Genomic DNA, 27,011 nt, shown 5'->3' on the forward strand with positions numbered 1-27,011 from the left:
ATGCTACTTTAACTACATACCAAATATCATTGAAATACTATTAGTGTTTCCCCCAAACTTTGACAAATTGTTCACTCCGTCACAGATGGAAACACTTAACAGCATGCTAGAATCTCACTTGTTGGACTTCCTTGAGGTGCGACAAAAATAGGATTTTAATTATCCAGGTGAGTATTTAATACCAAAATAATAAGTTTAACATAAAACATGCAATACCATTATATTGCATTAATGACTTTGGTTAAAACCAAACTGAACATTCAATTATATGTATTATATGTTTTTAAAATTTACAAACAATTAGATAAAACTGAGACTCTCTTTTTATTTTCTAAGAAATTCACTTGTTCAATACATATCAATCTTATTCAGAAAAACACATTTTAGAAATACACTACAATTTTGAGCTATTTGTGAATCAAATACTGTATTAGGCCGTGTAAAGTCCACATTTGTGTATAATCTGCATGCCCTTTTTATCAATATTTATCCATAAACATGGGATACAGACAGAGCAATAATTGAATTTGGTTTATTTCATCAAAGAACACATTTTTTTACACTATATAATTTATACCAATTTGTAAGATTTTGAATCCAAATATTTTTCAAAACTAAGTATGGTAACCTAATTCTTATAATTGAATTTTTAATGCATACACATAAAACTCTCTTGTACAAAATTTTAAGAAATATTTTCCTGTTAAATTAAATGTTAATCCACCATGCATTTTTTTCAAACATGATATCTAAATAACAAAACAATTGTGTTCTCTTATAAGGATTTGTTGAACAAATTAAAAAAGTTAAAAAAATATATGTACAAAATTATTTTCCAAACACCATCAAACAACTACATAAAACACAGGAATTAAATGTGCAAAACTATTAAAGTGACCATCTGAAGAAAATTGCTGCAAAACTGTTGTGTCCCATATCGTATTCTTGTATTTTGTACTTGAATATTAATCTTAAAAAAGACTTACAATTATCATTTAAATGAATCTAATCATTAATCAATTAATTTGCTAAGACAAAATCTCAGACAATTGTTAAACAACTTATTTCAAGGAATAGTCAATAGCCTGGCCTATATTTAGCCTTTGTGAACAAACTCTTGTTTTTGTTAGAGAATGTTTTCAAAAAGATTAAAAATGATATTAGAATATAGCAAGAAGCTATCAAAATGACCACAAATTAGGTTTTCCTTACATTTATTAGTGTCATTATTAAAGCAATCAAGGACAATAACTCCTGAACGTAACAAGTGAAAATCATCAAAATCTAACATGACCTCAGTTTTGTAATGAGACATAACATATTATATTATGAAAAGTTTTGGATAATCAGTTCTCAAGTTATTCCACCAAGGATTTGTATAGTAAGTACTATACAAATCCTTGACTCCACTGAAACAACATAAAGCAGCATTTATTCCATCAATCAAGCAATACATTCATTTAACAAGGTCCAATCCATTGTCACAATAGTGGTTAGAACATCTTTAACCAACAGGGTCTATTATGATAGCTAGGGCAACTTGAAACATCTTAACAAAAAGTTTATGTAAGTACCTGGTAGTCTCCCATCCTGGGGTAAAAATCCCATTTTCATAAATTCTGCATACCTATTTAAAACATATTATTTTTGAACTCATCTAAAAAAAAGTTAAGACAAGGGGGAAAATGATTGCATTGGTTATGATGGTAAAGCCCAACCTTAACAAAAGCAAACTTTTTTTCAAAATGAACTTTTGACAGTTCAAACCAGTTTGCTTACATTACAAAATAACTTGACCTAGATATTTGACATTTCTGCTGTGGGAGAGGATCATGACCAAAAAGACACTCACAAGGAAATGAAAAATAAAAATCATCTTTCAGATTAGAAATGAATAAAGTCAAATGCATATGTAATTGGAAACATTTATGGAATGTTTAAGTGTTTAAAAGAAGCCTTGACAACAAATATTAAAGAGTTAAACAAATATGATTTCCTTTAATAAAAACTCTGGACAACAATTGTCACTTTGGTTATAGACAGACCTTTCACACAGCATTACAGCCCTCAATACTTCTATCATTATTAATTTAATAAACTGCAAATGCGGATAGAAAAATTTGCTGTGTTTTTGATTACCAGACTAACCATCTTTTATACCCTCAATTTATTGTCAGTTCCATCCTTTATTATTTTGACATAAAAGTCAGTAAAACTTTCTATTTAAGTAATTAACAATTCAACTCATTTTTACATGGGTAGGCATTACATGTATCAATATCTTTACAATGAGGAAAGGAAGGTGTAAAATACTGACAAATTTAATGGCTTCTATGTTTAATTGGTTATAGGGCATGATAAGAATTATTTTGAACCTAACAGGGCCAATATGCACTTGTTTAGATCTATTAAGCAAATGGCAAATTACTAGGAATTTTTACCTGGTCCCATCCACCCTTCATTTTTTGAGCATACATTGAACAGCATGGAATTATGATACAAAATATTCATAAAAGCCTAATAGATAAATAATTTAAAGAATATTTAAAAAAAAATCTTCTAATCAACTAAAAATGTATTTTAATGGGATAAAAGTAATAATGTACAAGAACGTACAAAATAAGTAGTGTACATGTGTCTAAAATATTTGTGTTATTTCAGAGAGTGGGTTTGTTTATATACCAACAATGGAAATCTTATATTAGAATCTGCCTTTTTTCTGTGCATTATGATTGATTTGCATGGTAAAAAATATTACCAAAACCATTGATAGCAAACAACATACAACCAGAAAGAATTTAACTCCAAATGTATTCTTTAGATTTCAATTATATTCCATAATGAAACAAAAACAATGTATCAGATCTATATAAAATTCGTAAAGGGTTATGTGGAACCCTTTGTCTTGCCTGCTATTGCTGCTGTCAGTGTAAAAGTGTAATGTTGACTTAAAAAGTGAGTCCATTTATCAGTAAATTACAGAATTAAAAAAAAATAAAAAAAATTCTTTAGATGTTATTTCTGGGTCTTGAAGATTAGCTTTTGTCCAAGTTTCATAACAATTCATGAATATTTACAAATTTATCATGTCAAAAAAGTTTAATCCCAGACTGTCTGTAAATGTTAACTGTAAAAAACTTATTCCATCTATCAGAAAAATACTGAAAATGAAAGTATATTTTCAAAAGTTTGCTTCAGACATTATTTCTTAATCATAAAAAAGCTTCTGCCAAAGTTTCATAAAATTCTATGAAGGTTTGACAAAGTAATTGATGTGTAAAAAACTTAAACCCAAGACTGTATCTACTTGTTAACTGTAATAAAAATTATGTTCATTTATCAGTAAAATAGCGATAAATGAAAATAAATATTTTCAAAATTTTGCTCTAGATACTGTATTTTAGTCATTGACAAGCTTCTGTCCAAATTTCATAAAATTCCATGATGGTTTGAAAAAATGAAAATAAATATTTTCAAAATCTGGCTTTGGAAACTATATTTTGGTCATGAACAAGCTTCTGTCCAAATTTCTTAATATTCCATGAAGGTTTAACAAAGTTATTGATGTCTGAAAAAACTTTAACCACGGTCTGATCCTAAATGTTGATGCTGCGGACGTCGACCCTGAAGCCGATGACAGAATCTAGGACCTCTATGTCTCGCTTTTGCGACATAAATGTCACATGCTCGACAAAAATGTGCAAAATAGGAAAAGAATGATCTGCTTATCGTACTTTTATCCCAGACACTACAAATTGGTTCTTCATTTGATCCACCATTAATGTTTCCTATATAACTGTTAATGCTATCTGCTCAACATCTGAGTTGTATTAGCGAAGTAGCTCTGTAATGGTACATGCATCATTTCTACTAAGTATGCATAATTCTTCTCTGAAAAAAAAAATAAAAGAAAGGTAACACAATGATGTAAACCTAAAATTGAGGAATAACAGAACCAGTAATGTATTTGAAAAGTTGCAACCATTAAATATCCTATTGACAGTGGCAACTCTTCAAATACAGTACCTATTCTAATGCATTAAAAATAAAATTTCATTGAGCTTGAAAAAAGATAGAAAATCAAATTATAATATATGCGTAAAATTATGGCCTCTACCCAAAACACTTTTTTTTTGGCTCCAATGGCTCTCCATACTTTTAGAGGTTAACTGTATGATATTAATTTTGAAATTGATGCATGTTCCCTCAACCTTATGTTATTTATTGTCATTTTTCTCATGTTAAAGGTGCAGTTTCATCCCAAATACGAACTTCGAAAATTGAAATTGTATAAAAAGTAAAATCACAAAAATACTGAACTCCGAGGAAAATTCAAAAAGGAAAGTCCCTAATCAAATGGCAAAATCAAAAGCTTAAACACATCAAATGAATGGATAACAACTGTCATATTCCTGACTTGGTACAGGCATTTTCTTATGTAGAAAATGGTGGATTGAACCTGGTTTTATAGCTAGCTAAACCTCTCACTTGTATGACAGTTGCATCAAATTCCATTATATTGACAACGATGCGTGAACAAAACAAACAGACACAAAAGATAAAAATGTCAAAAATAGGGATACAGCAGTCAACATTGTGTTATCATCTTAATCACTATAAAAACAAACAAATGTAACGAAGAAGCACAAAAAGGAATACATCAAATTTAACATCCTCATTTTGCTTTATTATTATACGATTTAATTTATCTATCTAAAATTGATTTTTCTGAAGGGGTGGGCTTCCCTTGGAGGTCTGACAAACACAGTACAGAGGCCTAAAAATTCCAAAATAGTGTAAACTTGCAGGCATACAACTACTGATCAGTAGTATTGTTAATAGTGAAATACGCTTTGGGAACAACTTCTTAAGGTTGCAGGTCCAGTTGAAGCCAAATGACCTTCTTTAGACTGGCGACCTAATCAAAGTTGTGGCAGATGTGTCCATTCTACACGCAGACTACAGTGGGATACATCTATCAGCATCCCTCCAGTCTCCCAGGTTAAGAAATAAGACAGAAAATCTTCAAAATTGACGATATTGCATCAGATGACCAACTTTAAGGCAAATAGTAGCAATTTTATGTTAACAATAGTAGCTATTTTAGATGTCAAAAAGTAACTTTTTAAATGTGATATGCATTTTTATTAATATAACAGTTGTGTGTGCAACAACTACCCTAGACTTATACTGTTACACAAAAAGGTAGGTTTTCATATACATGTATCACAAAAGTGACTTAAACCCTCAGGGCCTGGATATTTTTTGTTGTGCAAGGTCAAAAATAAATAAACTGAAAGGAGAATACTTACCATTTTCAGGCGTAACAAACCCATGTCTAACAAGGAAATCCAACATAATCAGTGCTGAATTAGGTTTAAAGTCATCTGATACTATGGCATCCATAACCTGTCAAAATTATTTAAGTAATTATGTTTTAATTTGATAAGGTAAAAACAAGTTGTGGGAAAAAATTAGTGGTATATCAATAAAATTTCAATTTCCTACCTACATTTATTTTATCAGGTATGAAAGATCACATTTTAAAAACTACACTTTTCCCTTTAATCTTAATTTTTGGATCTGAGATACCAATGATTTATTTGTAACTAAACAGTGAGGTTTTACTGGTACATCCATTGATTTTTTTATCAATAGATCAAAAGTCAAGTCCCAGCAGCTTGATGACAGAAATTTAAATTTTCAATCTTTGCTGTCTAAAGGTAATCTTTTGAACCAACCGTCCAACATTTACCAAACTTGGCTAGATAATTACCCATGAGATGAGAAAGTCCCCTATTGATTTTGGGGTCAATAGGTACAAAGTCAAGGTCAGCAGCTATTGAAAGACTGAAAGTTTGGTAAAAGTATTGTTCAAGGATGTTATCTTTTGTTTGGTAATGCCCCATGGGATTGGGAAGACCCCTATATATTTTGGGGTCAATTGGTTAAAAGCTAAGGTCACAGCAGCTATTCATAGAATGAAATTTGGCTATCATGTGTTTTTTTTAACCATCCAACCTTCGCCAAACTAAGCTGGAGAATGCTACTTTGATAGAAGTAGACAATATTAATTTTTTTTCCCTATCTTTGGTTGATAATGCACCTTAGGGTGAATTTTGGTCAAAGGTCAAGGTTACAGTAGGAATAATAAATAAAGACTGAAAGTTTGGGTAATCCCCCCTCCCAACATTTGAAAAAAATAGAAACTGTCAGTAAACTTTAGGTCTTCAATGTACTCGACACAAAAAAAAGAAATTCTGTGAAAGATCCATAACATCAACTGTATATAAGGAACACATATGCCTATAATATTATATACAAAAATGACTACCTGATCTATAGACATCAGTTCAAAAGCGCCAACTTCACCATCAGCATTCACAGGCTGGTAATCAGTCGGTAACTTTAGGTCAAATAAATACTCACACTCTGGGAAAACACCTCGTTTATCTTCCAATATATAGCTGTAATCATTCAACATAATAAAATAAATCCAATTTTATGTAATTTCTTGAAAGAACATTTATTTCATAAAACAAATTGATCAGTCTTTAAATGCAGGAAAGTACTCTTAAGTGTGAAATTTTTACCAAGACTATACCTTCACAAATTTTCACCAGGCTTATACTGCCACAAATGTCTAGACCTAAATTTAACCTCATAAACAGGTTTTCCCTCAGAATCATGAAATTTAAACATTGCAAAAATTAACCAATTCGCAGTAGCACTCATTTCCAAAACATCCATTTCTCTATAAATTAACATAAGGTAATGGAACATACTATTGAATAACATTGTATTGAAAAGACATAAGTTTTTTTACTGCCCATTAGAATATTAAGAATACAAATGGACCAAATACTTTTTAAAGTTGAGGTTTGAATTCATTCTACAAACTGATTAACTATCAAAACATTGTGGCCCATTGTTAATGATATAATGTATAAAATATTGTCAGTATAATTTTAATTTGTACTTAATATAACCACACCCTCAGATATATACAGCAAATTTTCTGGTATGAAAGCAAACAGTATCAACAAGATATCAAATGTTTTTAGATATATTTAACAACAGCAGCAGATACATGTATGTATATGATATATTCTGTTAACAATCCAGATGTTTCAAATATACAAATGAAATTTATCCTTCTGAACCAATCATTCATAGAGACAAATGTCCTTTTTGAGACCCTGATATTAAAATTTCACACCGTAATATCTACACCAAAATTTATGATAAACAGAACGACTTTTCCTATCTTATTTCTACTACTACTAGGGTTTTTTAACAACCTTGACTACCCTTGAGGGTCTCACAAGGTTGGACTATCTAATTGTTCTGATGGCTACTTTTTATGGAGTTCATTGTCTGATGTGTGTGTGTGTTTGCAGTGAAGTCTTGTATTTATTGTATGTAATATTTCATTAAACTAAAAAACTTTTACAGCAGGGATAAATATATCACAAATCAATTAAATATTGGTCAAAACTTACTAAATTTTATCTAAAACATTTAGATTAATTGTGCAAGTACATTTTAATGTGCTGGAATTAATAAAAAGTGGTATTTCGCATCCAGCTTTTTATGGTAATATTGTATATAAAGCTAATAAATCTAGTAATTGTTCTCATATTTGTCTCCTTGACTAAATAGTCTTATAGATAACAGTTATATTTATACTGTTATTCAATTATACAAGTTTATTGGATGTACCCATACATGTTAATTTATTGACAATGATAATTGGGAAGACAGCAATTAAACTGTTTTTTTACTTTTTGTTGCTGTCTCATAGACGTATGCCCTCATCTCCTTTTATTCATATTCACTTCCCTCTTTTTACATAAAAATATTTGACTCTAACCTGACACATCCTACTCCTACTAGTTTGTCTGTCAGTTCTTTAGGTATTGATGCTTCCTCTTCACATTCTTTAATAGCACAGTGTCTTACTTTCAATCCTGAAGCCAGCCCACCTGCACACTGAAATATCACAAATACATTGAAATCACTTGATAATATACTCTTAATCATGTTAATATAGAAATAAAGAGAAGAGGTACGATTGGGAATGAGATTAGTATCCATAAAGACCAAAGGACAAAGATTTGAACAATCTTTCATCACAATTTACATGAATATTCTTTCAATATTAATCATTTGACCATAATGGACCCTTCTCCCTATTTCTGTAATTTTTTGTTACTTACTCACCATGTTATCTAACTTATTAGGATATGTAGGTTTAGTGGGCGATCTTCTGGCAATCCACATCATTAACTGATTGTCAGTTTCTATATAACCATTGACATGTACGCCATAACTTATAGCTCCAAATAAACCTGGAAAATATTTGAGTATAGTTATTTTTTTGTATGTTATCCTGTTTTACTGTATATACTGTATATCGGGTTTTTATCGCATGTGTTTAATTTTCGCTTTGTTTGCGGCAGCTAAAGAAATTTCACTGCATTTTCCCCGATTTATTGTTGTTTGAAAGTTTCATACATTATACTGTTGATTGTCCAGTCTTGTGTTGTTCGATAGATCACAAGAAAGTGTATACTTAATTAAGACTTCTATTTTTATAATAATTAAATATGACTAATCATACATGGTACACCTTTTGACAACACAGCAATCAATGACAGGTTAAAAAATGTTAATTAGCGACGATCTATTGATGGTGAATCATATTGATTGGTGTCATAACCTGAACATTTTGCATATGATGTAAAATCAAAATAAAAATAAATCACAATTACACAGATATTTGTAGATGTGTAATGATCAAAACTTTCAATTTTTAATATGCCCAATGTACATATGTCTTGCAAGTTCACTGAATTATGTGTATTTTTCGTTTGTAGTACTCATATTTATTTGCAATCGATAACCTGTCAGTCAATCAAATTTATGTTGTTTACATCTTTAATTATATAATACAATTATTTTTTCGAGTGTATTTTCCCATTTAGCGAAAATTATACACAGTGAAAATTTAACCTGCCCATTTTCTCATCAAATCGCGAAAAAAAAACTGACACAAAAAAACCTGATATACGATACATCTATCCATATAAGTACTTGATGTATTTTATAATAACATAACTAACCATCAGGACAAGGAAAACACTGTGAACACCTTTGGCCCTACAAATCCTGCTATGTAAACTGGGGAGATAAAACCCAGTGAACACCTTTTGCCCTACGAATCCTACTATGTAAACTGGGAAAATAAAACCCTATGAACACCTCTGGCCCTTCCAATCATGCTCTGTAAATTGGGAAAATAAAACTCTGTGAATACCTTTAGCCCTTCAAATCATGCTCTGTAAACCGGGAAAATAAAACTCTGTGAAATAAATCATGCTCTGTAAACTGGGAAAATAAAACTCTGTGAACACCTTTAGCCCTTCAAATCATGCTCTGTAAACTGGGAAAATTAAACCCTGTGAACACCTTTGGTCCTATGAATCCTGCTATGTAAATTGGGGAAATAAAACTCTGTGAACACCTTTGGCCCTTCTAATCATGCAATGCAAACTGGGGAAATAAACCCTGTGAACACCTTTGGCGCTTCAAATCATGCTATGTAAACTGAGAAAATAAAACCCAGTGAACACCTTTGGCCCTACAAATCAAGCTCTGTAAACTGGGAAAATAAAACCCTGTGAACACCTCTGGCCCTTCAAATCCTGCTATGTAAACTGGAAAAATAAAACCCTGTGAACACCTCTGGGCCAACAAATCATTGCCAATGAGACAACTCTCCACCAGTGACCAATTGACATAGAAGTTAAGAACTATAGATCACTATACGTCCCTCAACAAAGAGCAAAACCTGCATAGTCAGCTAGTATATATATATATTGAATCAAATTTGAGTGTCAATCAATTCTGTGAGCATAAGTTTGGCTTTTAAATACATAACCATAATACATTCATCCTGTATCTTTTTTTCATTTTAATATTCATTAAATTTATAGATTTAATGAATGAAAATTTTAAGAAGCAAAAGTTTTAACAACAAGTTAGTAAAATATCTACGTAGGCATAACTTTGGCTTTTAAATACATTATCATAATACATACATCCTGTATCTTTTTCTTCATTTTAACATTAATTATATATAACTTTAAAGGGACATTAGCTGTCAAATTCATGTTCACTGATTTGACTTTAAATCTCATTTATTTATGACATACTAACACTTCTATCCAAATTACAAAAAGTCTGAAAGATGTAATTTACAATGCATGGACTCGTTATAATGTATCAATATTTCGCGTGTAGTTTAGAATAGCTGCCATCTAATTAATGATTGAGATGATCTCCGAAAAATTCTGTAGGTCATATGACCTGATGTAAATATAAATATAAATACATAAGCAAGCACCTGCAATCGTATAATGAGGATTTTCTAGGTCTGTGTTGAATTCATATTATAGATTAAAAAAATATGTAAATCATTGTTTTACCTGAATTTGATTTTAATTTTTGTGGGAGGAATTAGTCAACAAAGGGATCTTCTCGGTGGTTGCCTTGTTTCACTTTTCAATGTTGACATTCATTTCTTTTTAATAACTAAACATGCTAAGTCCATCCCAGTTAAGGGTTAAATTGAAGTTCCCATGATTACGGATTCAAATGAGTTGAAATCATACCACATTGCCTTATTTTTATATGAATTATTGACTTGCAAGCCATTAATACATAATCAATGTTTTTAAGCTTATTGTGACAAAATTGAACCAAAACTGACTGCTAATTAGTACAGTAAAAGTGAAATATTATTTCACAATTCCACTCTGATAAATGGTTGAAACAAACAAAAAATCATATTTGATTTTTGTCAACTTCGTAGCTAATGCCCTTTTCATGGATTAAAATTTTAGGTAACAAAAAATTTAAACATAACAACAAGTTAGTAAAATATTTCATCTTGTAAGACTTACATATTCCTGACCTTTCAACTTCCATATAAGCTTTCTCTTTTGGTGATGTTCTAATGTCAAAAGTCTAAAATATACATGCAATAGTTTGTATAATTTAATAGCTAGAGACAGTAACTAGATTCTTTAGATATTTTTATCCATGACAGCAGGTTGTATATTTATAAAGAAATTGATGTGTTTGTCAAATATCATGCTATCATAACAGATATGACAAAATTATCAATGACAAATGTTTCCAAGTTTAATTGCACATTAAGGTTAACATCAGTGACAAGCAGCACTTTATTGAGTTGTGAATGGACCAATTCTGAAAGTGTTGCATGTGGGAATGTTACTGTTTTTGATGTTCTTAGTGGTCCAGATATCATGTGTAAGTCTACCGAGTATGAATAGCTTATTTAGATTTTCTACATGTGTCATTTAAGAATGGTATAATAATTTCTTTCTTTCTTATAACAGTAGTAAATATGGTCAATAATGCCAAATTTTCTCAATAAATCAGTTATAGCAAACATCATTCTGTGCTGTATACAATTTCAGAAATGTGCAATGATGTTCTTAGCTTAAGTATGTTCGCTGCTCTTGTTTTTTACTTTTTGTCAGATATTCAGATATCCTCTAGTTGTATCCTTGTAGTGCCATGAAAATTTTGTCCACTTATCCCTACTTTTCTTTTAATAATTTTGTTACATATAGTTTATAAAATCCATTTTTGAAAATCTTATAAATCCTTGTTATTTTTTCATAGTTTTTGAAAGAAAAAAGGTGCCAATGATAAATGTATGAAAAATCTAGAGAAAATAATTTCCAGCCAAATTTTTAATTGATTATATCTCAGAAACAAGGATCTCTAAGTTTTTACTATTTTTCAAGTTTCGTTATTTATATACTATCAATTTATAACAGTCTTTTAAAAAGCTTGTTATTTTGTTTACAAAAAATATTGGGCAGTACAACAGACCAGAGTGTCAACATCAGAAGAAAGAACAATTTCAACTTAATTAGTTGGTATATCATGCCAGTGGATTGGTTCATATTTATAAAAGGAAGTCATTTACTTTTGTTTTTCGTAAAGTGTTTTGTATTTATCATTTTGGGGTTTACAGTATATATCTTATAAACAACAATTAACAATAATATCTATAATTGATTTACAATGTACTATATATTTCTTACTTCGTTTCTCCATCCGTTAAGAGTCACTAGTACTTTTTGTTCTCGTAAATCTGTCAACACTTCTTGAACTTTCTCACTTCTTTCCTTTAAAGTTTTCAGGTCATCAGACAATTTCAGCATGGAAGGGGAGGTAATGAACACATCCTGGTATTTCTGTAGATGTGGTAGTATGTCTGGTCGTATTATTCCTACTTGTTTGTCCCTCACAAAAAATGGAAGACACTTCAGTTTCGAGGATCCTGTGGATCAAACATAAAAATTTGAACGTTTGTCATGTGGCTTTTCAGAAAAGATATGTACACTGAAAAACATCATTGAAATGAGTGGGTCTTCCAAATATAAAAATAAGAAGAAATGGTGCAGTCTACGTTTTGGTTTGGGAAACCCCTAAAAAATGCTATTAAAACTAGAGGCTCTAAAGAGCCTGTGTCACTAAACTGCATCTTCAACAAATTTTGACACTTTATTGTAAAAATCATTATGAAAGTGGAATAACAGTATTAAGAGTTATCTGACAATTTCAGCTATGTTGATGTATTTGTAGAACTTGTCCTGCTAATCATTTTTCTATTTTTAAGTTTTTATTACTATCATAGTTTTCAAGATAATAGGCAAATAACGCCAAAAAAATGGTAAAATCATCATGAAAGGGCAATAACTCTAATAAAGAGTCAACTGAAGATATCGACCATGAAGTTTATTTTTAGATCTTGTCTTGCTGATCATTTTTGTAACTTAAAGTTTCTATTTATCTATTATAGCTTTCAAGATAATAGGCAATAATGAAAAATTGGAAAATCGTCCCTAAAGGGCAATAACTTAATGACTTATTTGTAGACCTTGTCTTGCTGATAATTTTTGTTGTTTAATATTTCTATCTATTGATTATAGTTTTCAAGATAATAAACAAAAATGCCAAAAATTGGGGAAAAAATAGTTATTAAAGGGCAATAACTTCAATAAGGGTCAACTAACAGTTTCCATCCTGTTGCCTTATTTGTAGATCTTGTCTTGCTGATCATTTTTGCATTTAAAGTATCTTTCCACCGATTATGATTTTCGAGATAATGGGCAAAAATGCAAAAAATTGGTAAAATTAATCGTTTAAGGGCAATAATAGACATTTGGTAGATCTCATCATTTTGAACATTTTTGCCCTGTCAGATTTTCTCTATCTTGAAATGTTTTTAAGGTAAAAGACAAACATTGCATTTTACACCTATGTTCTATTTTTAGCCATGTCAGCCATGTTGGTCGGCAGACAGGGTCATCGGACACATTGTTTAAACAAGATACCCCAACGATAATTGTGGCCAATTTGGTAACAGTTTGTCCTGTAGTTTCAGAGGAGAATATTTTTGTAAAAGTAAACGGACAACGACGGACAACAAGTGATGAGAAAAGCTCACTTGGCCCTTTGTACCTAGTGAGCTAAAAACTAGAAAAAGGCAAAAATAGTAATAAGCAAATGAAGATCAGGAAATATATGCTATATAGAGACAGAAGAATTTGTTCTACTTCAAATTATGTCTTCTGAAAGCTTAATTAAATTGTTTTATGAGGAAAGTTGATGATGTTGTCTTCAAAAATACTTATCTGGTTATCATTAATGTATACAGAACAATGTTAACATTATAAGTAATATTTACCTGATAACAGGAAATTATTGCATCTGTCCACCACATATATGAAATTTCTGGATGGCATAGTTTTTGTTTCTTATTTATTAACTCTATTTCTGCAAGTGATAAAAATATATCATGACAAAATTATACTTTCATTATGGAGTCATCACAGAATATTTTCACCTAAAAGACCAGCTAGTTGCAATCATGTTCATTTTTGCACACAAGAAGAAAGCTGCTCAAAAGTTTGAGTTATACACAAAAACCTGCTGGAACTAGATGGGTTCAGATCACACACCTGAGACAAGGCATCTGCTGATTTTGCTTTACTAGAGTTGTCTTACTTTGCCCACTTTCTTTTTCAACAGGTTACCTATTCTGTGGTATGACATTCTGGTAATAGGTCAACTAAGAGCAGTTAAAAGAAGTATAATCAAGCTTACAATCGGTGCAATCTAGGAAACAAATTAACTGTTTTCCAATTATTTTGTCGTGTAGAAAAAATAAAACAGTATTTTTTTTCCCCAAATATGTATTGCACTGATTGTAAGTTTGATTTTACTTCTTTTAGTTGTTCTTACTGGACCGAGTACCAGAAAGTCCTGCCACAGAGTACGCATGTCAAAAATTTATAAAATTCTGAGTCTTACATCTATTATATCAAATAGTTTTCATTTTATCACAAATAGTTTAAAGTCAACTAAAATAACAATGCTTCTAGAAAAAAGTATGTAAAATATATTGTTTTAAGATTTTTTCTTTGTAGTTAAAAATCAAAATAAGTAAATTGGAAACAGTGCATCCTTACAAAATGATATAAAAAGATTCATGTAGAAAGAAGTTGACTGATTTCACTTCTGTTCTCGTACTATGAATAACAAATTTATTTTGTAAAAATGTTTCTGTACTCCTAACAACAAAATTATTATATTTAAATTTACCTGTGTACGTTACTTTATTTAACACCATTTTGTCCTAGGTTAAAGTTGTCTTTTTGACATTGAAACATCTTTTTTTTTTATATTGTGTCATAGATCAAACTTATTCATTCAGTTAATATTTACTTGTTTTTGTGTATTGTCTTTTGATCGAGTTCAGCCATTTCAATTCATATTTTATTGTGTGTCTTTTTATGTTGTAATGTTATACCACTGTTTCAGGTTAGGGTGAAGGTTGGCGTCTGTTAAAACGTTTAAACCCGCTGCATTTTTATGCACCTGTACTAAGTCAGGAGCCAGTTGGTTAGTGGTTGTCGTTTGTTGATGTGGTTCATAAGTGTTTCTCATTTTTTTATATAGATTAGACCGTTGGTTTTCCTGTTTGAAATGTTTTACACTATTCTTTTTTGGGCCCTTTATAGCTTGCTGTTTCGGTGTGAGCCAAGGCTCTGTGTTGAAGGCCTTACTTTGACCTATAATTGTTTACTTTTTACACATTGTCACTTGGATGGATAGTTGTCTCATGGCACTCATACCACATCTTCTTATTTATATGATGTGTTTTTAGATGCATTATATATCATGTTAAAGGGACATTGGCCAGCTGTTAAATTCATATTCACCGATTTGACTCAAATTCTCATATTTGATTTATAAAATACTAAAACGTATATCCAAATTACAAAAATTCTAAAATAAAAGATTAACAATGCATGGACTCAATAATCTGTATCAGCATTTGGTGTGTGTTTTTGTCTAGACCCCATCCAATTAACAATCAAGATGACCTCCAAAGAATGCCGACGGTCATATAACCCGATATAAATATAAATATAAATAGATAGCGACCACTTGCAGTTGGATTTTTTTAGGTCTGTTTGATTTCATATTGTAGGTTAAAAAGTATGTTTATCATCGTTTTTACCTGTATAAGAATGCTTTTTTGTGGATCGAAGAAGTCAAATAAATGGTTCATCCTTGTTTCACTTTCAATGTTGACATTCTTTTCCTTTTAAAAGCTGAATACATGCGTAACTCATCCCCAGCTAAAGGGTTAAATTGAAGGTTACATGAATATGGATTCAATGAGGTCGATTCATTCATTTGCAAGTGAATAATTCATCAGCCATGTTTCTAACCTTATTTTGACAAAATTGAACCAAAATTGGCCGCTAAAAGCGAGGTATTATTTTACTATTTCAGTTTTATTAATGATTGATCCAAAAAAATCATATAATTTTTTGTTATATCTTGTAGCTAATGCCCCTTTAATACTAAGAAATGTTGTTCTGATCTTTAGGGTTTTGTTAAAGGAGCCATCTACTGTAATCCTGGATGTAACAAAAAATCAGCCTTTGTAATACCCAATAAGATTTATTTTTTCAATCATCCATATACAGAATGCATTCTATAAAAGAGACTGACCTTTTAAAATTTTTTGTTATTCTTTAAACATATTATTATCTTATTCTATCCATTCTTTTGTTGTTATTGTGAGATGTAGGCTTTATAAAATAAGATGACTCTCAGTATGAAATACAGATAAATCTCTACATACATTATACCAAAGAAAAAAGACACCTATAAATTTTATAATTCAAAACAGGTAAATAACAATTATTTTTTGGTTTAATTTATGTGGAAAAATTTTCATTTCTGGAATAAATTTTAGTATAAGTCAACCCAAATCCTAGCACTCTTACACTTTTTGATTTTTGGTCAGAACATTTGAATTAAACTGAAATAAGTAGGATATAAATTGAAATGAAGTAAAATATCTGGTATCTATATTTGAAGACAAAAAGATCACTTCATAAGTTTGAGATATGTTAAAAGTAGATAAGTTGATTTCATTTCCTTTTGTATACTCGGTAAATAAGTAAATTGTTCTTTTAATCAGTTACCTCTTATCTCTTTGTTTTACTATAAACAATAAAGTGCTGTTCCTTTATTTTTGGGAAGTATGTAAATAGAGAATATCATATGGCTTTTTCAATATCACATCAGTATCAACCTGAGACACCAATATAATCCCAAGAGCTCTGCTCGAGGGCTTATATTGGTTGAGGTTTGATACCTAGTGTGATATTGAAAAAGCCATATCATATACACTCCATTATATACCTCTAAAAGAAGTTTTTTATGTGACATGACGTAATACAGATTTGCGGTTTGATAAAGCCTTTGCAACCGTGACTGATATTGATGACGTGACGTCATACAAATTAGGGGTGTGATAAAGCCTTTGCAAACGTGACTGATATCGATCTTTGATCGTACTACACATACAATTTATCTGTATTTACTACTAAGTATATAATAAAGATTTTTATCATTAATCAATAAATTTACTACAATAAAAATTAAATTAAGAACCTTTGTGAGCACACTCACATACCCCACGCCCCCACATTGTCACTGGACAAACAAAATCTCACCAGATTCCTAAGTTCAAAGACTCATAACTCTACAAAAGTCCTGATAAAAATTTTCTTGTGGAAATGCACATTTACATATTATGTCCTCATTAACTACAAAGTTTCATGAAATTCTGTTGTGTGGTTTCAGAGGAGTTGCGATGACAAACTGTTGCAGTAGTATATTGAGGCCACTAAGTTCAAAGGGGCATAACTCCTAGAAAACAAATTGAATCATAATTTCCTGTTGATATGCACATCTACATAGTATGTCCATATTATCTACAAAGTTTCATGAAATTCTGTTGTGTGGTTTCAGAGGAGTTGCGATGACAAGAACAGGACTGACGGACAGACAGACGGATGGGTCAAAAACATTATACCCTCCGCAACTTTGTTGCGTGGGGTATAATAACTCCAGAATGTGAGGGAATATAAATATATTATATATCAAATGTAGGAAAGATAGGTATTTTAAATGTACGAAAGATAGAAAACATACATATACAACGGGGTATACTAAAAAAGATTTTGAATGATGGTTTGTTTGGCTATTTTTTAGGATCCCTTTGGTCATATATAGCTCTTCATGTGTTTTGGTCTTATACATCCTTGACTTTCAAAAGTTTGGGTTTGAGGGTTTCTGATGAAGCTGAATCCCAAAAAACCCTTTGAGGAACAAAAGTATTTAAAGTGTTGTTTTTTTTTTCATTTACCAGTTTTGTTCATAATTATTTGAATGTTTGTAGGTTTGAAATTAGAAAAGACATTTGCTGAGTATGTGTCTATGAGAAAGCTACTAGACAACAGAGTTTAAACCAATTTATAATTACCATACAGTCTTTGCAAGTCATTTTTTTAATGTAACTTGTGTATGTTATTTCTCCTTCCTTGTCCCAGGAGAGAATGTTCCGTCCAAAAGATGTATGTAGGAAGTCTAACAGAAAAAAAACCCACTAAATTTCCATACAAAATGATGAATATTCGGTTGTGATGACTTTTATTTTTGTTTTAACCTTGATTGATATGATTGGTCAAAGCAAACTGATGAAATATAAGGATCCAACCAATAGCTGGAAGTCTTAAGATTTTATTGTCTTTTTTATACATAATGTTGCTATGGCAGGTATTTTTGAGAACATTTACATTAATTTGGACTTATTTTTGGATTAACTAGTTTTTCATAGGTTGAAACATTTTTTTACATTGGTACCAAATTCAAACTTTACTTTTAGTATTAAGTTCCTTCATAAATTAATCTATGCATGTAAATTCATTTATTCTTATCTCTGATATTTGATTATTTTGAATTTCATAATTTTATGTTATGAAAAGATTATAGAATTCAATATTTTTCTGAATAAAATAAACCCAGTTTGAACAATTTTTCACTTTAACTTACTCCCATCAAGGTAACTGAGCAATTCCCTTTCTCTGTGTTGTAGACAAATGTACAGTTGTTCATATTTTACCCAAAATGAAATTGCTACATATTTTGTTTTTGAAGTCAGGATTTCTTACAATTTTAAGATACAAGATATGTCAAATATTTGGGTGCATTGTAAAGACTGGGTCCTCTTTTACAATAACTAAGTGTAATATAAGTTAAAAACTCAAAGCTTTGTATTTTTGAAAAGCCAAGCTTATTTTTCCTACAGTAACAGTATAACTTTGTAAACACAGGAGATTATTCATTAATTTTTTTTTTTACACAAGAATGGTTTTACTTGGCCTTCCCTTTTTTTTTGCTTCTTTACATTTTAGCTTTGCTTTTGGTATTATTATTTTTAGAATTTGTAATGCCTATAAAATGTGCAACATGTCCTAACCTAGTATTTAAAGTGGGAAACTCACATGATCAATCACAAAGGTTAATCTTCTCAGTATTTTCATCATTTTAAGTTTATGTTTACATTTTTTTTCGTTTTTAATTTCAAAATACTTTTAACTCAATAAAAAATATTACCTTAATATAGCATTTCTTTGTTTACATAGAAAATGACATCTTAAATAAAATTGTTACAACAGGACCAACATTGGATAGGTTTGCGTACTTCACTTACTTTTTCAAAAGAATGAAAACAACACTTTACAAATTTTTCATGTGTCACCATCACATTGTGTGGTGTCAGAAGCTTTTTTTCTGGATTTCCCTTTATCAGGAATACTTAAAGCTGAGTATTTGAATGCCAAGGATGTATATGAAGAGCGAAAACACTTGAAGACCTTTTTTTCCAATTTGGTAGTTATTTATTATTGTTCAAGACCTTCAGGCTCTCAAGTTCAGGCTTCACTTCAGTCAATGATGTATGGCATCTCAAAAAGTTACTTATTCTTTTAAAATGATCATTATTTTCTGTATTGTCATAACTTTTTTTAAATATTGTAGTAGATGACTTTAGTAATAAGATTCAAAATCATTTTACAGTTGTAACGGAGAGGCAATGTTTTGTAACAGTATTACTTCCCTTTAAAATGGACTGTTGTAAAATTAACATTTAAGTATTATTGTTGAAATAAATTATTGTTTAACATGTCAAAATATGTAATTACCTTATTATGCTATAATTTATTGAATATTATATTCGGGAGCGTCTTTTTACCACAGAACACCACAGAACACCACAGAATACAACAAAACACCACAGAACACCCAAAATTCACCACAGAACTGCGAAATAATAAAACCTCAGACTCACTAACGCTACGCCCCAACTGAATGGCCAATATAAATTGGAATCATGCCGAAAACCCCTAGCTATTAAAGCCATAATATATTTATATTTTACATACATTTTAATCTTTTTTTGTAATTTTAATTCATTTTTGAAAATGTGTAGATGCATTACGTAATTATTTGCTAAAAACTATTTTTTTAAATGTTTATTTTAAATTTTCATTATTACAATGCATTAGTTCAGTGTCTCAAAGGTCTCCAAATGTAAACAAAATATGCCAAATAACAAAAAAGTTATGATCATTTTTATATCCGATCATATCCAGTCAATCATCATGTCATTGGTGTAACCCGAATTAAAGAAATAATATAATTCTGAATTATTAGATTTGCCTTTTATAAAGTAATTTTACTGTTTTATGGCATATTTCAGTAGTTTTGTTGTAATTTGTGTAGTTCTGTGGTACATTTTGAGTGTTCTGTGGTATTCTGTGGTGTTCTGTGGTATTCTGTGGTGTTCTGTGGTAAAAAGACGCTCCGATTACATTCTCAGATTTTGTTAGATTTGCAACTTATCATTTAGTTATATAGTGTTCCTATTTGTCTAGTATTTGTTAAATAAGTGCTGAGATAAATATTTGTAATGGGCTTAAACCATAAAGCCACTTGGTTTAATAAAAAAAAAACTCTCATTTTAGCTTTTATTTAAGAGCTTTCTGGTCTTGCACAGACCTCACTGTTTACACGAAAGGTGTAATGCATTTTAATGCATCTAGACAGAATGTCACTCTAGCTTATGTCTTGCATTATGATGCATCTAGACAAAGGTTAGAATGACAAATTGAGCTTTGTCACTTTTATGTGAATTTTAATTGCTTTACATTTGAATGCTTTTATCTTAATAAATTTTTGATATTTGTTGAATTATAATTTTAACTAATAAACTATTAGAACTTGCTAGTGTTAAGTTCTGCAAAGCCAATTATGAAGGATCAGAGAGTCAGGTTCTAAATGTAAATGTTAGTTGTTACTGTAGATTTACATTTGGCAGTTTTGCAAAATAAAACAGTATTTAAACAGTTTTTTATGCGGATTTCGTCCTCTTTCATATGCATTACCTGTCTCATATAAGTCGGTTACTACAGGAAATCAACATAAATAAGGCAATAAACTGTAATTTGATAACTGTGTTAATCATTTATCATTGCATGTTTTATAAAGTGGTGGACATGTGTTTCCTTCAAACCGAAACCACATAGTGAAAGTACAGAATGCGCATGGCAAACCGGAAATTGGAAAGACAATTGCAAATGGCGGAGAAACTTTTGACTTGAAACTGAACGACACGGTTTAACATAAAGTACACAATGTTTCCAGGATAACTTACACGCTTATGCCCAAATTTAATCATAGTAAGTATTTTTGTCCTCTTTAGTTTGTAAAGCAGCGGGCTTAAACTTCAGCTATGATTAATGTGATGATTCACATTTCGATTTCCGTTTGTCAACAAGCTCAGGTCGCCACTAAATCCGTTATTACAAGCACTTAAGTCTCTATTTCCTTTCTGACAAGTGCTTATATATAAATTGTTAAACATTTAGTAAAGTTAAATTGACATGAAAAACCGTACATGATTAAATGTCGTTTATTTAAATAAAATGCAAATTTCTAGGATAAATATAACATTTTTTATGAATACAAATAAATGCATTTAATAATCCAAATGTAATAGCTAATGCAATTTAGGTATATTTACAGTGAATGATATGAAGCTAATATTTCGGCGTGAACAAGGACCAATAATGAAAATAAGAAGATGTGGTATAATTGCCAATGAGACAACTCTCCACTAGTACAATCATGCTCTCTGCCAGACTCTGGTTACATTGGCGCCCAACAATAAAACCCACGGTTAGAAGAAATACCTAGCCAGGTTAAAATACAAATATAAAAAAGATGAAGATATCATCATTATAGAGTATAATGACTCTTGAGGTGGGGGAAGTGTGACGGGATTGCTTCTCTTAGAAATTTAGTAGATACTTAGTCAGCTGTAAGCGGTTGAGCTAATGAAGTACTTCTTTAGCTCAGTTGGTTAACGCTCTGCCTTGTAACACAGAGGTCCCGGGTTCGAGTCCCGGTGGAGACATGCGATTTTGCAAGTACAATCATGCTCTCCAGTTACAGACCATTGTCAATTTGACATAGCAGTTTACAACCATAGGTTTCTGTACAGCCTTCAACAATAAACAAAACCCATACCACATAGTGAACTTTAAAAGGCCTCGAAATGACAAATGTAAAAAAATTCAAGCAAGAAAACTAATGTCCTGATTTACAATGATTTATGTACAAAACAATGAACTAGTTTGTTGGCGCCAAACCCTCCCCTTAACCTGGGACAATGCTGTTACAGTGCAACATAAGAACAAATTATTAAAAGCAGTTGAAAAGGGTGTAACTCATCAGATCAATGCAAAGAAGAAAACCTTTAACAAAAACACAGACCAGACTGTCACATGGCAGGGTATTTATACATCTCACAACAAAAAAGACACATGAGTACAGATCTGAGAGAATTTGCAGTTACTGACAGCTAGTACAAAGCCAATTCCAACTAACAAAAAATGATGCGTCGTGTATATTGCCAAGATACAGATTGTAGAGCCATGAATGTGCATATTAATGCTGATGCATATAAAAATAATATTTAGTTTGATTTTATAATTAATTTACAGATAACAAAATCAATATTTATACCAATTAAAACAATATTCAAGGATTTAATTGCAGTGTTAAATTTGTATACTTTTAGAGTTAGTTTATTTAAAGGATCTACAAGTTTACTTGGATTGTATCTAAGTCTGTAAAATAAGCTTTACCTTTTTCAAAATTGAAAAAATGAAATATTTTTGTAAATATGAGGCATGTGCTACCTCAGTACCTGCTGAGCTCCATAAGGATATAAGTACTTTTCATTTTTGATATACCAAATTAGGGGATGTTGATGATCTAATGTTTTGATGGAATATCTAGGAAAGAATGACAACCATAAAAAAGATACTTGTATCACTGCATTGATGTTGAAGCTTTAACTTTCAGTTTAAGGTTTTTTCTATGCCATAGTGTACATACATGTTTTCCCTCTTTAGAAGTTTATGATATTGCTAATACCATCAATTATTGTTTACATCATTGTACACTGTGTAAGGCTTTGGTTTTTAAATTTGTTGGTTTACAGGTTTTTGAAAAAAAAAAAAGGTTGGTCGGTTGAAATAAAAAAAAGGAATGTAATGAATAAACACTCATTTTAAACTTTTTTTTTAAAGATACTGTAATATTGCAATATACATTTTTTTGTAAATCATGAAATCATCATATTTGACTTCTGGGAACACAGGATTCATCTTCAATAAGTTTATCGTATACTTCCCAGTGTTCTCCCCAGGATTTTTTTAAGGCGCAAAATTCAATGGCGTGTAACTCTTTTTTTAGAGTGATCTGAAGCAATATGACATGCAATATGAATTATAATGCTTTGTGTTATGTGTTTAATAATGCAGAGTATTAATGAATTACAAGAATATATATATGAAATAAATTGATTTTAAACACAAAAGTTATTTATATTCAGTCAATTAAAGAAGTCAAAATATAAATATTCATCTCTTCTCTCTGCTCCTTCTAGGGATATTGTTTCAAGATAGTGTTATTTTGTTGGACAGTCTGTTCCTCAACTTTGTCTTTATCCTCTTCAGGATTAATAATTAAACCCCCACTCACAATAACTTTTGCTTATACCCCCTTTAACATTTCTAAGTCATGAAAACTCAGTCAGCCACTTGTCATTGAAACCAGAAACATGGTGCTTGCTTTTATCAATTGCTAAAACTTGAGCTTGGTTGGGAACAGGAGAAGCAATGAAATCTGATTATACTGACAGTGTAGACGGAGGTGTATTCCCCTTTTCATTAGTAGTCATTGGTCTGAAAAAAACTTCTACTTCCATCATCTACCTTTTGCTTATAATTCACCCCTTTGTTATTGGCAGAGAACATGTTCATTCAGAATTAATAAAATCGAATATGGTTAAGATATTTGGTATACAACTTTTTAAAACAATTTTTTTTTATAAATGAACAGCTGACCAGTTTCCGTAGTTTCACATTACGCTTCCGTGCGTAGTATTGTTTAATCCTATCTTTGGCAGATAGATATAAACGAAACTTTACAAATTCGTGAAAGTTAAAACCATTGAAATTATTTACCAGTGACATTATACAGAAGCTGCGGCGATTCTGTACCCGTGTTGATTGTCACATATTTCCTGAGACTACTATAACACATATATAGTAGTCTCAGCATATTTCCCGACGCACGGATTCACGATCGATGTTCAATGGTCGTTTTATTTCTAAAAATATGACAGTTTCAGACGAATTTACCTTGCAAGCAAAAGTAAATCACTCCTCGTTATTTTTAATCAAACTTTATTTTAATTGTTTCAACTACTAATACTTTCATTCATAGTTTTCATAGCAAATATCTTTAGCAATGTGTATTCAAATTTATCATGTGTATTGAACACGTTCATTGGTCGTGTTTAAATAGATTCTTCTTCTCGACCAATGAAAAAATTCGTTATTTAAATGGTCGCTTCTCTCTTCGAGAGAAGCTCTACTGTGATAGTCGAGTTTGGCATATTTATACACCTTTATTGCTAGGATTTCAAACTCTTGTGGTTATATTGCTTAACACTGACCGATCCTTCAGCGGTGATCAGTAACTTGACAATTTTAACCAACATTTATATTTATAATGAAAATGTGAAAATTAACGCGCTGTGGGATCAAGTATTAAGGGACAGCGGCCAATTAAGACGCTGCGGGATCTACAAAAATATTATGAAGGCACTGCGGCACCGCAGCGTCATATATGCCTGAGGAGAACACTGCTTCCCATCTATATGAACAACATGATGAATGATAAAGGCTGAAGTTGGAGATTTTTCTTACTTTTGATCATTTTTCTTCATAACAATAGTTTTTTTTCCGCACCATTGTTAAAATTAGTTGAGACCTAAAACTATGCTCCTAACACGTGCGTTGTTAAAACGATTGTGAACAATTATTTCGAACAAAGTCGTAAAAAATCCTGTAGGTGACATGTGAAGCCATTTAACCACACAATTTCATTTATCAATACAATCAACACCATTATTAATTAGTCCATTGTAGCACATACATGTATCTATATTAAGATACAATTAGCTGATTATTGATTTTTCCATGCTTTTAATGCGCCTGCTGTGGCGGAGGGGCAGGCATTAAGTTTTACCCTTGTCCGTCCGTACATCCTAAAATTAGTTTCCCTTCTCTAACTTTAGTTTGCCTCAACCAAATGTTATGAAACTTATACACAATGCTTATTACCACAAAACTCAGATCAAGTACGAAATAGGGTGGGGTCACTTTCACCATTCTTAAGTTATGTCCCTTTATAACTTTATATGCAAGTGGGGTCATCACCTGTATCCCATTGACACATTCCCCATTTATTTAAAAAATATGATTAAAAGTATGGGTCACTGCTATTTTTCAAGCTACAAGTCTTGCAAAATTGCCCAAATTTGCATATATATATAGCAGGGCTTCCAAAATTATTTTTAGCCAGCCGGTCATTTTATATACTATCCCGATTTGAATCTCTTAAGACTAAATAAACAAAAGGCAATTATGGTAATCAGTTGCCGAGTTGGCCATCCCAATGATTGACATTAAAAAAAACCGATATTATTTAATTTAAACTTTCTTTGATTCAAATTCGAAGTTCTGACGTAAACTGTTAAATTGGCAGTGCAACATCAGCGTACTTATATCTGCTTTAGACTCTTTATTTGTGCAAAATAACGTTGTCAAAAACTTTACTTTCGTTTTTAAAATACCGGATGTTGTCTTGACAATGGTAAAACATGGACCAGAGACGGATACGTAAATTCCGTGTACGTTTGCAAAGCATGAATGAGTGTAAGTAGCTCATTCTACGTTATTTCTTCAAGAAAATATTTTTTGAAGACATTAGGATGCATAATTAAATTTCACACCTGCGCACACGTGTACTAGTTCAAACAGAGACATGTCTCTGGTTCAAACAACGTGGTTTTGACGATTTTTCATTTTCACCTTTTTAATTTTTTCATCAAATCATATTTGTTAATGTATTTCTGATAATTTAAATCTTTTTGACTAAATTAATTAGATGCAAACCGGTGAAATGTAAGAAAATAACTTTAAATAGACCCATCAATGTCCGGTTCAAAATAGTTTACCTGTCACCTGAACAGGTAAATTTCAGCTGTCCGACAACTAATTAGCCTTGATTAAAATGATAAGGTATTATAGTAGGGTTTGTTTTGATAGTACTTAATGATCATGTCACTTTTATGACCGGAAATGTGTGGCTGTTAAAGGCAAAAGGTTGGGTCAAAAAGATCGCGATTATGTTAAAATGACCGTCTCATAAGAAAGCCTTGAAAACTAAAAAGTAGATGACCGTTTCGTGCTTTGCCCAGCCGGACTTTTACCGGACATTATACAAATGTCCGGAATATATGACCGTTTTTGAAGCCTTGATATATAGATTGTTCGTGAAAAAACACTTGTGAATAAAAGAAATCAATGAGATAGAATTTTGAAATAAAATATAAGATAGGATTTAAAATATGCTTTAAAAAAAAAGAAAAATATGGTGTCACTGACCTTTTATATATTCTTGCTACAAGTAAAAATTGAAAATTTCTCTATCATTCCTTTATAAAAAAAAAACTGTTTGAGTTATCTCCCCTTAAATGGCTGAATTGACAACTTGATAAATTAGTCTGAATATTGCAATAAATCACTTATTTTTCTCTATTCCAATAAACAGTCTAACCAGGCTCACAAACCCATTAATTGCCAATCTGTCTCAAAATTTCCAGATCTAAGCAAACTAGACCTATTGTGAACTGCTATTTTACAATCCAAGATGGTGTTATACAGTTAATTTATGGAAAGCCAACAGGGTCACAATTCTTAATTCATAAATTGTCAATTTACAGAGAAAAGACCTCACAAAAACAATTCTTGCCAATCTATTCACAACAATTTTATTTCTCCATGAAAATCTTTGCACATGATTGAGGGGGGGGGGGGGGGGTCTGTGAGAGCTCATTT

The 27,011-nt window shown here is 31.0% G+C and overlaps 2 protein-coding genes and 1 long non-coding RNA gene across 4 annotated transcripts in view; 1 reads left to right on the forward strand and 2 right to left on the reverse strand.

The window, feature by feature from the left end:
• The window catches only part of LOC127710157 (uncharacterized), a 460,084-nt gene that overhangs the window by 186,551 nt on the left and 246,522 nt on the right, over window positions 1-27,011 (reverse strand). The window lies entirely within an intron of this gene.
• On the reverse strand, window positions 306-21,048 carry LOC127709934 (uncharacterized). Of its 2 annotated transcripts, XM_052215646.1 has the most exons (9): window positions 20,919-21,048; window positions 13,793-13,881; window positions 12,144-12,382; window positions 10,968-11,031; window positions 8,224-8,351; window positions 7,874-7,992; window positions 6,335-6,467; window positions 5,313-5,409; window positions 306-3,891 (listed from the first exon to the last, which is right to left on the reverse strand). In XM_052215646.1, the coding sequence occupies exons 2-9, from the start codon at window positions 13,848-13,850 to the stop codon at window positions 3,806-3,808; spliced, it is 924 nt and encodes a 307-aa protein (XP_052071606.1). In that variant the 5' UTR covers window positions 13,851-13,881; window positions 20,919-21,048; the 3' UTR covers window positions 306-3,805. The 2 variants fall into 2 exon arrangements, with proteins under 2 accessions (XP_052071606.1, XP_052071604.1); XM_052215644.1 differs by lacking the exon at window positions 20,919-21,048 and having other exon boundaries at window positions 13,793-14,051.
• Window positions 21,092-27,011, forward strand: part of LOC127709454 (FERM domain-containing protein 4A-like) — a 96,894-nt gene continuing 90,974 nt past the window's right edge. The window contains exon 1 of the mRNA XM_052215066.1: window positions 21,092-21,212. The gene's annotated coding sequence lies outside the window, so the exon portion shown is untranslated. The remainder of the gene's footprint in view (window positions 21,213-27,011) is intronic.

The sequence above is a fragment of the Mytilus californianus genome, unplaced genomic scaffold (genome assembly GCF_021869535.1).
Source record: "Mytilus californianus isolate M0D057914Y unplaced genomic scaffold, xbMytCali1.0.p SCAF_1, whole genome shotgun sequence".
Taxonomy (NCBI): domain Eukaryota; kingdom Metazoa; phylum Mollusca; class Bivalvia; order Mytilida; family Mytilidae; genus Mytilus; species Mytilus californianus.